Source organism: Acipenser ruthenus, chromosome 19 (genome assembly GCF_902713425.1).
Source record: "Acipenser ruthenus chromosome 19, fAciRut3.2 maternal haplotype, whole genome shotgun sequence".
NCBI lineage: Eukaryota > Metazoa > Chordata > Actinopteri > Acipenseriformes > Acipenseridae > Acipenser > Acipenser ruthenus.
The window spans coordinates 26,146,117-26,163,222 of record NC_081207.1 but is presented as its reverse complement, the minus strand read 5'-3'; the positions used below and the strand labels follow the sequence as shown (position 1 = coordinate 26,163,222).

General features: G+C 39.1%; 2 protein-coding genes across 7 annotated transcripts in view; both read left to right on the top strand.

Annotated features, from left to right (window-relative positions):
* Positions 1 to 12,584, top strand: part of LOC117424667 (protein BEAN1-like) — a 47,999-nt gene extending 35,415 nt beyond the window's left edge. For 2 of the 6 annotated variants that reach the window (XM_034041270.3, XM_034041271.3), the window contains exon 6: positions 3,277 to 6,249. In XM_034041270.3, the coding sequence (XP_033897161.3) occupies positions 3,277 to 3,643 (367 nt within the window). In that variant the 3' untranslated portion in view covers positions 3,644 to 6,249. Of the gene's footprint in view, positions 1 to 3,276; positions 6,250 to 11,564 lie in introns of those variants that run through there. The other 4 variants (XR_009307799.1, XR_009307798.1, XM_058992710.1 and 1 more) reach the window with 4 other exon arrangements.
* A 179-nt stretch (positions 12,585 to 12,763) lies between these two features.
* On the top strand, positions 12,764 to 17,096 carry LOC117424662 (uncharacterized). The gene is made up of 2 exons (XM_034041261.3): positions 12,764 to 13,942; positions 15,039 to 17,096. The coding sequence occupies exons 1-2, from the start codon at positions 13,610 to 13,612 to the stop codon at positions 16,398 to 16,400; spliced, it is 1,695 nt and encodes a 564-aa protein (XP_033897152.2). The 5' UTR covers positions 12,764 to 13,609; the 3' UTR covers positions 16,401 to 17,096.
* The last annotated feature ends 10 nt before the right edge of the window (positions 17,097 to 17,106 follow it).

Genomic DNA, 17,106 nt, shown 5'->3' with positions numbered 1-17,106 from the left:
GTCACTCTCCTTATTAAAACGGCCAAGGAAATACAATTTCATCCTAGCATGGTTATAGATATCAGGTATATTTTTTTGTAAAATAAAAATGCATGTTTATGTCACTGAAACTCTCTCGGTAGTTCAGCAAGTACTTTCTGTAAGACAAAAAAAAGGTGTATAGGCTGTTGCTTTGGGCTTGAAGTACAAATCCTCTTCAGCCACCACCCACCTCCGAACACTAAGAGGGTCATAATTTATGAATAAGATGCTCCTTGAGGTTGCCATGATAACAAAGCTATCTTATTATTCATTCCAATGAGATCTGACAAAATCATACAGAGCCATTTGTTTTTTTGTTGTAACACATTGAGACACACACACAACATTAGCTTATATAACAGAAAAGAGACAGCTGGAGGAGCTGCTTATAAAATGTGCAACTTGATTAAGATAAAATAAAGAACCGTACTGTATAGGAAACCTCATTTAGCAAATATATATATCTATATATATATATATATATATATATATATATATATATAGATATATATAGATATATAGATATATATATAGATATATATATAGATATATATAGATATAGATATATAGATTTTTTTTTTTTTTTGCTAAATGAGGTTTCCTATACATTATTATTATACAATAGACATTACTGTTGGTAAGGTCAAAGTGATAACCAGAAGTCCCTTTTGAATATATTATTATTATTTATTGTTATTATTTGTTTATTTAGCAGACACCTTTATCCAAGACGACTTACAGAGACTAGGGTGTGTGAACTACGCATCAGCTGCAGAGTCACTTACAATTACGTCTCACCCAAAAGACGAAGCACAAGGAGGTTAAGTGACTTGCTCAGGGTCACACAGTGAGTCATTGGCTGAGCCAGGATTTGAACTGGGGACCTCCTGGTTACAAGCCCTTTTCTTTAACCACTGGACACACACATACATATATACTATTACTCATGTGCTTTTTTTGAAGGGGTGTTACAAGAGTAACTACAGTTCAATAGTTGAAACAGTTTATATGCTGTATGTGTCTAGTGCTATTTATGCAGACATGTCAAGTCTCACTCATTTTAGGAACTTTTTTGGTGTCAATTTTAGTACTCTCATTCTTGTATTGTTAAAGTATCCCCAAATCTCACTGATTTGGATGACCCTGGCATCTGTGATTCATGTCTGTGTACAGCCCTGTCTGCTGGATTCATATGTAATTTATTTTTTTTACACTGTCCAATTAACTAAGGAAACATTCTACATTTTGTATTGCAGTAAGTTGTATCCAACTAGTTTCGCTGTACATAGATTTAAAGTTCCATGCTATAACGTTACACTGCACTGCACAGCACAGTGCAATAATGTTTAGCTATACTGTGCATAGCTCACTTGTTCCATGCAACTTGATGTATCTGGCTTGTCTAAGGGCCCAGTTTGATTAGCCCATCATTAACAATGTCTGAGATTAATCATAAAAACACATTTTCTGGCAGCAGTAACTGAAGGTAAATAGTTTGAGTACAATTATTATTATTATTATTTATTTCTTAGCAGACGCCCTTATCCAGGACGACTTACAATCGTAAGCAAAAACATTTCAAGCGTTACAATACAAGTATGTTGGATCATGCAGGACTTTTTAAAGCAAAATAGTTGAGAAACCCTGCAGTGAAATATCATTTTATAAAACCTGGCCCCATCATTGCCGCATCCATCTAAATGATACAAAGGGTAGTGAAGTACGCTTTGAAGTGTTCTATATAAAAAGTACTGGCAATTAATTCACAATCTCTTCATCTTGCAAGTCTGTGCAGATTTTGTGTGTGTCTGCTACAAATGGAACATATGAACCATTACCATTTTATACTTTGATAGGGATAACAGCCAGGAATTAACCTGCTCTCAACTATTCCACTTACAGAGATAAGAAAGGTATACTTTAATTCAAACAGCAAGCTTTCTTACAGGGGTCAGTCATCAAGGTACCTCTCACAGAACTGCGTGCTTGCAGTACTTTACCAAAATTAATTTGGCCTTTTTAAATTATTCAGTAACCAATTAGAGGTTGGGATTTTTGTAAAGGGCAATTGAAAATCACTGTTCATTTGGATTAGGTTATGTCATTTAAGTGAAGAGTAAAATGAAAATATTTTTCTGGTGGTTATTGGTCCGGTGGTTAAAGAAAAGGGCTTGTAACCATGAAGTCCCCAGTTCAAATCCCAGTTCAATTGGAGTGGAAAAGAAGAGCTATTCCAGGTTTTATTAGTTTGATACACCAGGGCAAGCTTGTACAACATTTCCATCTCCACCATGAAACCAGCGTGTAAAACTCAATCTCATTTCGTTCCAATATCAAACTGGGGCTGCCGGCTGTTCTATCTGCAGTCTACAATCTGCAACTGGATGTTAAACAAAAGTCAACGATCACCTTTTTGTATTCCTGCTTTCAATAATTAATTGACCAGTCTCCTTAATTAAAATTAATTCACCGCCCTTCAGTATTTCCCAGACTTTATAATATACTCACAGCTCTCGTGTTCTGTCTTGGTATTTTTTTTCTGCAGTGCGACATTTCAAACCCGCCTCTCGCGTCTTTTATATTGGACGCTCATTAGCTTCGACCATGAGTGCGAGTTGCAGAGATTGAGTTCTGCCATCCCACAGTCCTAACTGGGGCTTACAGAATCCACATTAAAATTGCTGCTGATGGAAATTAATGGGTCTGATTTCAAATCAGTGCCAGTGGCACACACAGTTATGGATAGATTCAGCTAAACTATAATCTGCAATTGCTCTCCAAACAGGGTTAGGGTTAGGGTCAGGGTTAGGGTTAGGGTTAGGGTCAGGGTTAGGGTTAGGGTTTCCTATTTGTCCCCATGCATACTGGAGATAGCCAAGATAGTCTTGCCCTAGAGATAGGATAATTGGATAGGATATGCCCATTACTGCTTGGCATGCATTGTTACTGACCTGCTATGGCACAGCAAACAGAGAAACACGAGAATAGGCTGCTTGAGAGAGAGAGAGAGGCTGTATCATTAATATAGATCTAATTCTGTACTGCTCAGCCCAACTTTTCTCCTCATTAAATCTACTGGTGTTTCGCCCTCAGGTGACACTAAATGAAACAGCACCTGCAAGGGCTCTTTTTTTTCCTAGCGTGACAATCTTATTAGTTCCTGAATGGACTGAGACTTATGTATAAAGTTCATCTTTTGAATATTTTTTGTTCCTGGAATTGAAAATGGCTTTGTTTTTTTTTATCTGCTTTCAGCTACGAGGAATGCGTGGGGCCTGGTGCAACGCAGATATACATCCCCACAGATGACCCTCCCCCTTACTCTCTGAACGACCCCTGTCAAGAGATCGAGACCCAGCCACCACATACCTGCTTGGAAATGGAGGAGCTGACGGAGGAGGCCTCGTGGGTGACAGGAAGTGCCTCCAGGTATCCAATCATACTGCAGGAAATCAGGCAGCAGGCAATCTCCTCCATCTCACTCCCCCTGGAGGAGGCACCTCCGTACGAGGTGGTCATCTCCAACCAGAACCTGCCCCTCCCTATGATCCCACTGGACCTGCTCAAGCACACAGCCCCCAAGTACCATCACCAGCAACCCACTATCCACAGGATCCTGTAAATACTATACCCCAAGACACTCCTACAGCAAGATTTGTTTGGTTTGGGTTTTGTGTCTCGTTTACAGAAAGTCCAGAGAAACGGTGCACTTATGGTTATTTACCCTTGGAATCATCTATATCCAGAAGCTTTAGCCTTGTGTATCCCTGTGTCAAGTCTATTTTCTGATAATGCACAATACTCTGCTACACTGCTCTCTCATGAATTGGTGCAGTCAACAATCAGGACTGCTTGACGAGGAAGGTAGATGCTGAGGACTTTTCAGATTGCTGACATTTTATTTTTGGGTGGTTCTGTATACAGTTTTCTAAATGGTTACGAGATTGAAGTGACTCAGCGTAATTTTCTCTGATCTGCTTTTGCTGCAGTCTGTCCCGATCCAGAACCTTTGTTGTATTCAGCGGCCTGGCAATCTCTGACACTTTAAGAGCTTCCCGAAGAGGGCAGCGTGGAATAGTTTTTCAACACAAAAGCGACTGTTTCAGAATGGTGAGAATCACAGTGAAGGAAGTCTGGACTGGGTCCAGCTAAATACAAGAATGCTTTTCAGCTGTGTAAACTGCTCCCATATCAGCTATGCTTATTGCCCTATATATATATATATATATATATATATATATATATATATATATATATATATATATATATATATATAGCATACGAAATTATCTTGATCCCAATGATCCCAAAATCTGCAGTAGCAAAACAATTAGATAAGACCAAATGAATATTCGATGTATAAGGCCAGACGTGTTGAGTTTTAATACCAGTATTGAGACTACCATATAAACATTATAGTCTGTTGCTTACTGTATAATACCTCTAAAGGTCTGAACATTACATGACAAGGTATTTTAGAGGCAGGATTGTATTTCCCTCAGTGCCCAGTTTTTGAACAATTTAGTGTTGCAAAGCTTCACAAAGTTGACAAGCATGAGCAGTTAAAAAGTTGACAAGCATAAGCATTAACACTAATGTACTTTAACATTCTTGGTAGACTGTTAGGCCACTTTACTGTAACATAGATTCATTTAAATATTAGAGAAAGTGTGTCAGAATCAATCTGGAATGTATAGCACTGAGTTTTGCAGTGTAATTGCAGGGCAGTTTTTTTTTTCTGTAGGTCAATACAGCTCCTCTTTTTTTTTGAGATTCTAATACATCTTAAACTGCAGTTGAAGGAGTGGAGGTAAACCACATTCTAACTGCATCTCACATTCTTAGCTGCACTGCCTCTACAGTGTAGCTAATAACCAGTGAAACATACTAAAGAGCAGTAAAGGATATGACCCTCCGTGAGGGTCCCTTAGCAATTCAGCAAACAACCGGGACTAGCATTATTCTATTATTATGTTGTACGAATCTCATTGATGTTGAGTGTTATTAAAGGTATTGTGATTATGACCTCCTGTTATAACTCCTGTTATAACTTATTCCACTTCCTTCAATAGCTCCCCCATAGAGGTTATCTAAACCATGCATAGATATTTATTAGTCAGGCCAAAAAATTAAACTGTTATCAAATCTACGTGGTGTAAACATTTCGTTTAGGTGGTACAAGCTATGTGTTTGAAATGGTCTGCTACCAACAGCACACCTGCCTAGTCCTGTATTTACCATCATAACCGAATCTGGAGTCTTAGTCTTTTCTGCACGTCTGATGTACAGTGCTGTATCAATACAACCTGGTTTGTGTGTTTAGTATAGAGGGAGTTATACTGTATCATTTGAGTGCAGTGACACCCAGTGGCATCAGCTGAATCACCTCCCATTGAAAAGTAACTGCAGTGTAGTGTACAGTGAATGCGTATTTAACTGTGACTAATACCTGTACAGCGCTGTAGCTGCAGGTTAGCTTTCACTGTAACTACAATGATTCTGAAATGTAAGATGTGTTGGGACAAATGTAATGTTTGAATATTCTTTCTAAAGTTAGATCAATTCTACCCCCTTTCTTTTGTAATTTCCATGAAACTCACATTTAGACATCATAAATGGTATACCTGACAAATGGTTTGCAGTTATTTGAATGAGAGTACATAGCTGGAGTTTACTGGGCTTGACATGTTAGCATGCGTTGGTTAATGTTTGCTATACACAGGCCAAGCATTGCTAATGTTCTCTTAACTAGACCATTAAAGGAGTTCACACCTTATCACCTGAGGTGTTGTACTTGTGTTGTAGTATATTTTTGCCACTGTCAGGTTAAATTAACATGGTCATGTCAAGCAACTTTTCAAAAGTTAAAATATTCAAATAGTTGTCCCAGCACCAGATTGTAACTCCTGTTTAACATCACTTGTTATAGTGCTGTTTGCAATTGAAACAAAGGTAAATTGCAGTCCAGTTATTGGTAGATTATACCAATTTCACTGCCGTTTATTTTCTTGTGGGTTTAGGTTGTTACATATCCCAGCACACGCCAAGGACAAGAGGAAGGCATGTACACTCCATGTATTGTGTGTCTCTATTTCTATGGTCAATTATTGTTATTAGTAATAATGACTCTTGCTTCGTATTACCAGAATCGTACGTGTATTTTCATGGTTTGTATTAGAGCTTTTCTTCCTTTCTTATACTCTGGAAAATAAATATTTAAGACTCGTGGGTTTGCTTCAATATGTTCTTGAGTAAAGGAATATCAGGGTATTACAAATTACAATACATTTATATACAAGTGCCCTGTACAATTAAAGTTAAAAAGATCACGACTGACTTGGTTTTTATAATCAGTTGTAACTGTGAAAAAGCACACTCAAACAAATACATCTTCAGCCTAGGCTTGTTTTCTCGTTTCGATTTGGATTTAATTCCATAGGCGGGAAGCATTGCACTTGCCCCAGTCAATTTTAACTAGCTTTTTTGAATTGCCAAAAGATCAGCAATTTGTGATCTCAAGGAATGTCTGGGAAGATAGGGAATCAGAAAGTCTGGAAGGCCCGAGACCATGAAGGATCTTGTAGGTAGTTTGTGGGTGCAGACACAGCAGACTAATTCACTAGCTAGCATTTCAGACAGTTTGAATCTGGCTCAGCTCATAAGTTACCTGTTTCAATTCACAATTTATTCATTAATTGCACAACTTTCATTTGCTGGAGGGGGTGTACTATATTATGGAGTTGTGAGATGTTTTCAAGGAGATCACTCTCGGCGGCTAGCATGCCTCCAAATTGTTCGAGACTGTAAATCGGACGGAACAGATGGTTGCTGCTGGGACAGCTCCCCTAATTGCCCCCTTTGCCCAGTGTCTGACTTCTATTAGAGCGTGGCAGAAGGAGTTTAATTGCATCCTGCACCGCAGCCTGCAGTAAATTAGGTGTGCAGTGATCGTTAGACTACAAATGTATTGGTTTACTTAATATAAATTGTCTTCCTTGAATTATATTCATTGCCTGCCACAATTCCCCACAGATTTGTGCTGTTCGGGTGCTTGTGGCGCAGAATATAAAACATGACCAGTCAACCGCCAACACTGCCTAATAAGTGCTTTTGACTGGAAAAGTATCTGTAACATTAAGTTCTTAATTACTTAGATCCCTATTGCTGGTCCCTGCAGAACTATTACAATAGATCTGGTGCTTTTTCCTTGTTTTTATTTGCTTTGTCAGTTTGATTGCCTATCTTTTCCCTTTTTAATCTACACCCCTTGGTGTCTCATGAATTGTCTTGAAGACATAGTTCTCTACTTGTTCCTGTGGCTGCGTTATTTCCAAAATATAATTTAAAAAAACAGAACAATCACCTCTCATGCAATCTTCATACAATAGCAAAATAGGTGAAAGAACAAATTATTTAGTAAATGAGAAACTGTTTTAACTTGTATCCTATTTCTTGTATCCTGACTTTGAATGCCTTGCTGCTGAAACAGTTGTAAAGTCAACTCATCACATAGCAGAGTGATTGCTTAATCATTTGATTACTCTGGAAGACCAAATAATTGCCATAGTTTACTTAAACATCATTGCCCATCACATCCACCCGACAATACTGCACTTGCACCCTGATGGTGATAGCTACTTTCAAGACCATAATGCACTCCACTGTGCCAGAATAGTGCGCAAACAGTTTGAGGAGAGTGATAGAGTCTTCAGGTATCTTCCCTGGCCACCACAATCCTCAGATCTCAATACAATTTATCTCAATTGCGATATCAATACGCATTATCCCTATCATCTGCCAACCTCTCTGCACCAATTGCCTGAAATGTTAATGATTGAATGGATTTACATCCCTCAAGACACCATCCGGAACCTTGTTGTCTCTCTGCCACTTGTATCAAGGCCTTGATGGAGGCACAACATACTAAAGTTAAACAAAGACAGTGTGAAATGCCAATATTTTCTCCGATCAATCTTTCCAAAGAACAAGGAAATGTCCCCCAGATTTTGTGTTTCTATCTTGTTTTATGTCATTCTCAGGAGTCGTGAAAAAAAATGAACGCTTTGCTTAGACCAGACACATCTATCACTTTAACGGGGCAGACGAAAAACAGAGCAGTTTCAATATATCAGAAAGATACCCGTCTCGGAGTGGGAGATAGAGATTCATTAGCTGCCGTGTGAGACAGATTGTATTGAATGAGAGGGTGTGATAAGAACTGCACAGGCGCAGTTTAAACGAAGAGAAAAATACTATTTTCAAAAGCCATTTTAAACTTGGAGCAAGCACTTGCTCCACAGGCCCTTTTGCTTCTTTGTGTCTCATTGTACTTTTGCACCTGTTGCTAATTGATTATTTTCAATCTGAAAGAGGAGCATACAAGAATACATTTACTTCCACTATTTTGCACCTGCTTTAAAATGAAGAGCAAGCTATAAAATAGGATTATCAATGTAAATCAGTTTGGACTGTCCACCGTGGCTTTCTATTCAATTGATAAATCACAAACTGCACTTTTTAAATGCATGAATTGAATTACCTACTACGGCTATTAGCTACTACAGAATGTTAGAGGGAAGCTGGGATGTTTTGTTAAAATAACCTCTCAAAGATTTTTTTTTTTTTTAATCGCCTGTACTTAGCTTAAACTTTTCATTTATACCAGTATTTTTTTAAATGATAATTAATAAAAGAAAGACTGCATTTTGCTTTAAATCCCATGTAGGGTCCCATAGGAATGAATACATGAATATTTTATTGTGTGCTCCAGAGCAAAACCAGGCAGGGATATATTGAAAATAGTCAATGTTTGCACAAGAGCAAGTGAGGAGCATGCATACAAAAAAATGGAGCAGAGCATGGTCTTTGAAGTCAGTCTTTTTTTGTCTTTATCATAGCATGTCTTGGTTTGTCCTATTTATAATATTTGAACAGTGGTTGTATTTATGTACAACACCACTTGTAGATCAACTGAATTGACCCCAGTGAGTGCCAAAACATTTACCTGATTTTACATCCAGTGTGCTAAGCCCCAGTCTGGGGATTCCCTTGACTAATTTGCATTTGTTTTGGAATCCCTTACAAATCCACAGTATTCTGATTACAATGAATATTAAGTTAAACCACTATCCAATAGGGCCAGACTTGTCTGCAGGTGGAGTTATTGAGCTTTTAACCTTGTCTTACCAACAGGGGTCACAATCCGTAATGACAGGGCATCACAAAACATTGCCTGTTCCATTTAGCAACCTTTCAGTGCGATTATTTAATACTGTAGCATGAAAGCACTTGATAAATAAATGTTGGTGTGGCAACTTTGGTGCCCAGGCTGGATTTTCTTAAGACGCTTTACTAAATCAGAATACAAGCAGCTGTGCCTGCCTATTTGAGACGCAGTATGGCTGTCTTATGGACTACACTTTCTTAAATGAATTATTGTTTAGCAATTACTTTGGGTGATTATGAATGAGGTGTATATGTTGTTCTAAAAATAAAACAACTCACACTGTTTTTGGAATATATTACCTACTAATAGTCTAGATTCTCCTTATGGGCTTTGCTTCATGTTGAGTGTTGCTTATTTAGGAAACCTAAATGATATCAATGCAGCGCTTAACCTTTTCAGTTAATCCTCCGTGGTTTCCAGGGTTCTAAATAACTGTGCTAAGATTGACAAATGCGCTCCCATTATCTACAGTTTAACATCATCCTGGGACGACAGTACAAGGCAGAGAGAGAAAGTAGGCCAGGTCAGGTCCATGAATGAGTTATTAGATGAATCAATTTGAGTTAACAAGGCACAGCAATGGAAGCCTTATTTTAAAATAGAGAAGCAAGCCCTTGATCGATGTTAAGTTCATTCTGCACAGGTAGCTGTTTCGAGATGAGTCATGGCAAAAATTAGAACATTTTAATTGGCAAGGTCTTTTAAAATATTGCTCTTAGTCACATTCTTGTGAGGTACAGCTTTTATAGCACCTGTCCGCACATTTAAACTAAGTTTTCTATACCGAGCTGCACAGTGCTGGCACCACACACACTGATATAGACGCAGCAGAAATATATTTTTAGCAGTAATGCATATGTTATAGCAGCTGCTGTTTGCGGTATGTGCATTTTAAGTGTTCAGGTAGAGGCTGTTGCACTGGAGATAAGGCTCTGGGAAATCTGAAGAATAAACAGGCTCCTAAATGGATGGAAACATAATGCCACTGACACAGGAAAGCATTAGATCTAAATATTGTACAATATGGCAAGCAGCTCGTCAGCCGAGAACAAGATAATGGATGTTACACCAGCACATTAGTGGTGGTTACTACAAACATGTTTTTTTTTTAATGTATTTCTCATTTCCCTATGCTACACTGCACAGTGCCATCTGTTGTCTATACAAGTTTAATACTGAGAGCCACGTTCACTTTCTTCTCAGTCCTAAATGGTTTATTTTGCATCTAAGAACATTAGCAACATACTGTATTCACTGTATTCAGTACCCGCCTCGCTATAAGGGTGTCGCTCACAGGCAGAGGCTGCATTGAAAGCACAGTTTTTTGGCAGGTGAAACAAATTCTCATCCAAAAAAAGATGCCCCTCCCGCAGTGCACTGCCCAACTCTGGTAGCCAAAAGAAATGCTATGACAACCAGAATAACACAAAGGCATGGAACTGGTGTTCTCTGCTTAAGAGATATACAACAAAGAGACTCTGATTCTCAGTTTAGTAGGTTCAAACATTTTCAGACTTTGTCCTTTTTCATGCTCAGGTGTGTGGTATTAAGCATAAAATAATAACATAAAGCTTGATGTTAGATCTTAATTGCAATGCAAGCCTGTAGCATGGAGTCAAGTGGTGCCATGTGATAATGCGCTAGTACGCTATGTTGTTTCTCCTTGGGGGACTCTGTTCAAATCCAGCTGATTCCTTCCTTTATTTTCAAAGAATTGATTAATTTCTTATATAATCTATGAAAAAGCAAGCTTCTCCACAAATGTGAGATGACACAGTGGGCTAATTCGCTAACATGCTGTGCTATTACTCCTTGGAGCACTGGATTCAAATCCAGATGAATTCCTTCCTTTATTTGCAAAGACTTGGTTCATTTACCTTATAGTCAATGGACGTGAGATGGCACAGTGGGCTGATTCACAAGTATGCTGTGCTGTTCTTTTTGGGGGACAGGGTTTAAATCCAGCTAATTCCTTCCTTTTATTTTGAAGTAATTTAATAATGTCCTATACACCCAATGATAAAGAAGACATTTCCATGAAAGTGAAATAGCAAAGTGGGCTAATTCACTAGCATGCCATGTTCTCCTTGGAGGACTGGGTTCACATCCAGCTGATTCCTTCATTTATTTTCAAATACTTTGTTCATTTACCTTAAAGTCAGTGTGAAACAAACATCCGGTAGCTGATGGTGCAGTGGGCTAATCCCACGGCCTTCTCTCCCTGGAAACAGCAGTTCAAATCCAACTCCTGGAGGTGAGTTCCTGAGATAAGAAACAATGTTGGTTGTAACTAATGATGTTGGTTGTGTTTCCACAGATGGAGGAGGAGAAGACCTGCCATGTAGAGGGAGGTGGGAGAAGATAGAAAGGGGGGTCAGCCGCCCCCCCCCAGCAAGGAGGACAGTGGAAGGTGGGGCTGTTGCTGCCTGAGAAAAGAGGAACACAGCAAAAATGTACTTTCACCTTTTTGTTGTGTACATTCAGTAATATAATGAAGAGGTGCACAATAAGAATCTTTAAAATACACTTGTACATGTACACGTAGAGAAAAGTACAGTTCGTCTTCTCTCAGGCAGGAACAGCCCCACCTTCCATTCTCCTCCCTGCTATTAAGGTGTCAAGATGCCTTAGCATTAATAGCAACCACTTTGGTGTTGGTGACCAAAGCAGGAAAACAGCCTTGATTTATTGGCTTTGCATGAGTGAAGTGAGTTCTATTAACACTTTCCTTTTCTTTCTGCAGAAGTGGAACCAGAGGGAGATAAAGTGGATCAAGAAAGGGGTCTCAGGATTCGGGGAAGGGAAATGGAAGATTATCATGGAAAGCTACCCCTTTAGAGGATGGAACATTTGTTCATTGATTTATATAGTTCTTAGTATTTGTTGAGGAAGGGTGTATCAAGTGGTTTGTCTTATGAAACATATACAAAGCTCCAGTCCAAACTATTGAAGAATAATCAGTAAATATTTAGCGTTTTTGTGAAATGGCATTCCCAATGGTAAGGATGGGCTGTTAAATCCATTGCTCAGTGGGTGTGGTGCTGGTAATAAACAGGAATGTCCAGAGGTTTTATTCTTTAAACACTGGTGGCGTACTTATATTTTTTTACACAATGACAAAAAGAGGGGGAGAGGGATGAAGGGGGAGAGGGCAGCAGCAGTATTCAGTCCAGGAAGGACAGCTCTATACACTGCACAGCCTCAGGGTGAAGCATGCTCAATATCATCCAGGCTCAACAAGCGCAGGCTCCATTGGTAGTCATGAGAGAGAGGCAGAGGGAGAGACAAGGTGCAACTACACGCTGGTCTACACCTGCATTTCAGTGTCTTGTGTGCTGTATCTGTGTGTCTGTGCTGCAGTTGGTATTGTGTGTGTGTGTGTGTGTGTGTGTGTGTGTGTGTGTGTGTGTGTGTGTGTGTGTGTGTGTGTGTGTGTGTGTCGGGTGCAAGGGTACCTCATATAGCACCGGCAACATTAAATCCTGGGGCCAGTAGACATGTTTAATTTTGTTTATTTAAAAAAAAAAATCCTTACCAACCATAGATGGTGATATTTTCTCATTCTCAGTACTAGGCTCTCTGCTGATAGATTTTCAAAACATAACTTCCACTGCACGCCCATCCTAAAAAAAAAAAGTAGTGTGTCTTTCTGTACAATTACCAGGGGCAGCTCCAGAAATAATTACTATGGAGGGCTTAAGTGGTGCCAAGGTGACAATTTTGGGTTAATAAGCTGAGGCAACCCAGAGCAACAAAATTTTTGCTTTTTTTTAGCAGTAGTTATCTCTTGTAGTCATTAACATGACTGAGCTAATATAAATAAATGCATTGCTAATGTCGCTGATCCTGTATTCTTGTGAGTGAAGAACTTTAATCAACACATGGTAAGTTATGCCACACAAGGTACAAACGAGAAATAAAAAAGACCACATTTGTTTTACACGTGAATTAATTATATTGCCTTATTAAACCAAAATTAAATGAACAACAAAACACTCATTTTCAATCATCGAGATGCAAATGGAGAGCGTTATGGCAGAACCGCCCCTGAATTAGTTACAACGTTTCACTTTCATAGTTACTGAAACGAGTTTTGTTTACTTTCTGTTTCAATTGAATTTGCCAACCAGTTTGGTGCAACGGGTAGCTGGGTCCATTTTTGACTGACACTGCATAGGACCTACCGAATTTCCTCGTGTCAGATACACCTCCTAAACCAATCAGAGCTTCAACACACGCGGGCTGCCAATGTCCATGTTGGTGACAAATAAGTAAAGCGCACCAATATTACTTCCTTATTGACGTTTGTAAAGCAGAACAAAAACAAGACAATTATTAACCCCGAACCCGACATTTACAAACATGGAGGAATGTTCAAGTACATTAACAAGCAAAGAAGAAGTCTGTGTGGACTATTTGAACTACTATGAAAGTGCCTGGCCCGGAGGTAAACGACTAGTCTGCAAGGAGCGAAACGTGACAGAAAAGGCGAAGCAGTTCCTCAAATCCGAGTCCAGCCCAGGAGAGAGGTTCACCGTTTTCGGTTTTTATAAAATTACTCAAGAGTGCGTCAAAGCTAGTAAAGGTGGATGTCGCGATGTGCTCAATGGGCTGATAAAAGCCACTGAAGTCCTAGAAATGATTTGTGTCAATCTGTTTCTGTTCCCTTGGAGAAAAGAGATCAGATCGCTTAAGGTAATTAATAGCATTGCACTGTCAGATATTGTACATAAGTAAGCGTCAGTCATATATGTATCGCATAAATACACTGCGCCGTGATTTTGTCTGCTAAACACACTTTGGTGTTTATTCATAACAGTTGTTGAATGTAATGTTAACTCAGGTTTTTAACTCTTTTTATTAAAATTGACACGTGAAGTAACAGGTTATGATGAAGTTCAAAGATTAAACTATTTATATATATATATATTACTCACACATGTATGTTAGTTGTTCTTGCCTATACATTTTCATACAATTATAAAAAGGTTTCCATATGCTGATAAAGCTGTTTAGCGTCGTCTGTCCTCCAACAGTGAAGGGTTATGAAAGCAGGCACTAAGTATAGCGCAGCGATCAGGAAACAGTGTAGGTAATCTGACGCTGGAGAGCTAAATTGTGTGCTCGCTCTACAGGTGTTGGGCTCCCAGAACTAAAATAGTAGCTATGGAAAGTGCATTACAATAATTTTGCACTGTATAGAAATTGTTTACACCAATAATCTATGTATATTTTGAAAGGGTAAACAGCTCTGTTGATGACAAAATGTAATGTGTATGTCAGAAACTGGCATTCTGTCTTCAGGCTCTTGTGGTTTCACTGTGAACTCAGAACTCAGTCTGTGGGCTCTTCATTTCCTCATTCTGTTCTCTGCAGCTGTTCAAACAGATCTGCAGTTTTAAACTGGTTGGTGCAGTATATATCTGCAACGTATTGCATTCCACACTAATGTAAAGAGGTTCCCATGCTTCACAAGGGTTGGAAATTACACTCCATTCGCTTAAACACTTAAATGAGAGGGGTATAACACACATTTTCCAATCATTTAAGAACCATTCCGTGGAAGAAAAATAGCAATGTAATACTTTTGTTCATGTAGGACTGAGGAAAGGCAGGGTTTTGGTAAGATGGCACTATTATTAGCCAGGAGAGGCAACATCTAGTTTAGAGGTGTAGGACCGTGGCAGTCCTAATTTCAGTTATGCTTTCCTTTGACCTTGTAAATCACATTATAAGATAAGTTAGAAACCACAGAATTTAGCAACCTAACTGTTCCTCTCTTTTTATTCAGACCTTTACCGGGCCCTTTGTGTACTTCATTCAACCTGTGCTGCCGCAAGACGTCATCACCACAATCCTAGAGTGGATAGGGTACAAGCCAGAAACGAAGACCGAATACAGATTGAGCAAGGACAATGACAATACAAGGACCAAGCAAATCGGGTTCGAGCTGTTCCTGGCCAGGCAAGAATGTGAGTGCATGCTGGAAGCCATGGCTGACATGACAGACTCTGAATGCATGGAAGTCCTTCAAAAAAGATCTCCAGAGCTTGGTGGGTACACTGAGCGCTCTGAAAGTTTAAAAGATGGGTCACAGCAGGGGAAGTTGGCCCTGCTTATGGAAGAACAAGCACCAACTGAACCCGTTTTACCTCCTGAAACTGCATTAACACAAGGTGATCAGGTGTCTTTTGAAACGATGAGTGCTGTTGAGGATTCAGAAAAAGTGCCACAGAAAGCAGAGTTAACCTCTCCTCTGCTTGCTTTAGACCAAGCCAAAGCAGATAGACCTACAGAGGTGAAAAGCACAGTTTCCACTTCTATTAGTGAGGACAACTCCATCACAGATATCTATGCTGCCTACCCTGACCTTGCTATTGGCCAGAAACCCATCTTCAGAGAAGCTCAGAAGTTGAAGATCTCTGCACATGAGGGCAACAGCTCAGAGAATCCCAGAAGGCCTGACTTGGCCACGGAAGCTTCCCCAGCAGAGTTAAATAGAATTGACGATCAGAGTGACTCCCCATCCATTACCATGTTCTCTGATTCTCAGTTTCAATATTCTAACAAGAAGGAAGCAGGAGCAGAGACAGCTGCCAGCCCTACATATTTCAAAGACCCAAAAGGATCAGGTTTGTTCCACAGTTCTTATAAAGAGGTTCATTGTAATGCGGTTTCTGAAAAGCAGCCAAACGTGGATGAGTTGGCTTTAATGATTACCAACATGAGGATTAAGGAGCATAATGAGGAAGACCTGAAACACCCCATTGAAGAGACCTCCCAGCATGAAAACAGTGAGTCTGTCTTCATTAATGTAAAGCATCCTGGTTCACCCAAGGACCAGACACGCCGGATTGTCTGTAACCCCTCCCCAGTTCTGATATGCCAAGTGCCTGACTGCAGAAGCTGTGTGGACTGTAATGGGAGGCAAATGTTCTTGAATGCTGATGCTCTGGGACACATTACAGAGCCACCGCAGTCTTTCTATATCCCACCCAAAAGCCTTGAGAACCATCACCCCATTGAAGAGTCAGCTGACTGCAGTTCCAACTTCTTTCAGTCAGAATGTAACTATAGTGAGAACTGTCATCCACCACCTATTACCAGAGAGCCACAGCAAGCAGACCATGACGATGGCTATGTTTTCTTGTAAAAAATAAAAATGGTACACAATAGAAATAAGCACCCTCTAGTAAGCAAGGTCTTTCTGACTGTATATTCATGACAAAATATGTTTTCGATTTTTACCAAAGTCTACTAACTGTGAATGTGTATTAACTGCCTAATTTTCCGAAAAAGCAATTCTGAACATTTGAAAGAATGCAATATTGGATTGCATTCCAAAACACATCAAATGTGAACCTGGGGGCTTGTTTAAATATATAAATATTTACATATACAAGAAAACATTGTAATTTACAAAGAAGCCAATTTAGAATATCCAATTATTATTTTTAAGCTTGGTGCATCATTATAGGGCGGAGTGCCTTTTACCAGATATGCCACTTGGGAGCACCTAGAACGTGTTATTTTTAACAAAACCTTTTATGAAAAAACATTAGCTTTTAAAATTTTAATTTTGCATTTATTGATGATCAGTATATTATGATTTGAAAACTGAATTTAAATAGCAGAGAATTATAATTTGATCCTGTTTTTATTACATGACATTTTAGTGTGTCGGTTCATGTCAGGGTTTATTTATCTTTGGCAATAATGCAGACAAAGAGCTGTAAGGTATCTCAAAGAAGCAAATGTGATAAGCTTCCAGCAGATGCTTTGTATGAAGTTAAGCGCCTTGGCGTAATTAAACTGGATGAAATCTTTTCAATAAATATCTTAAAAACAATGTCTCGTCC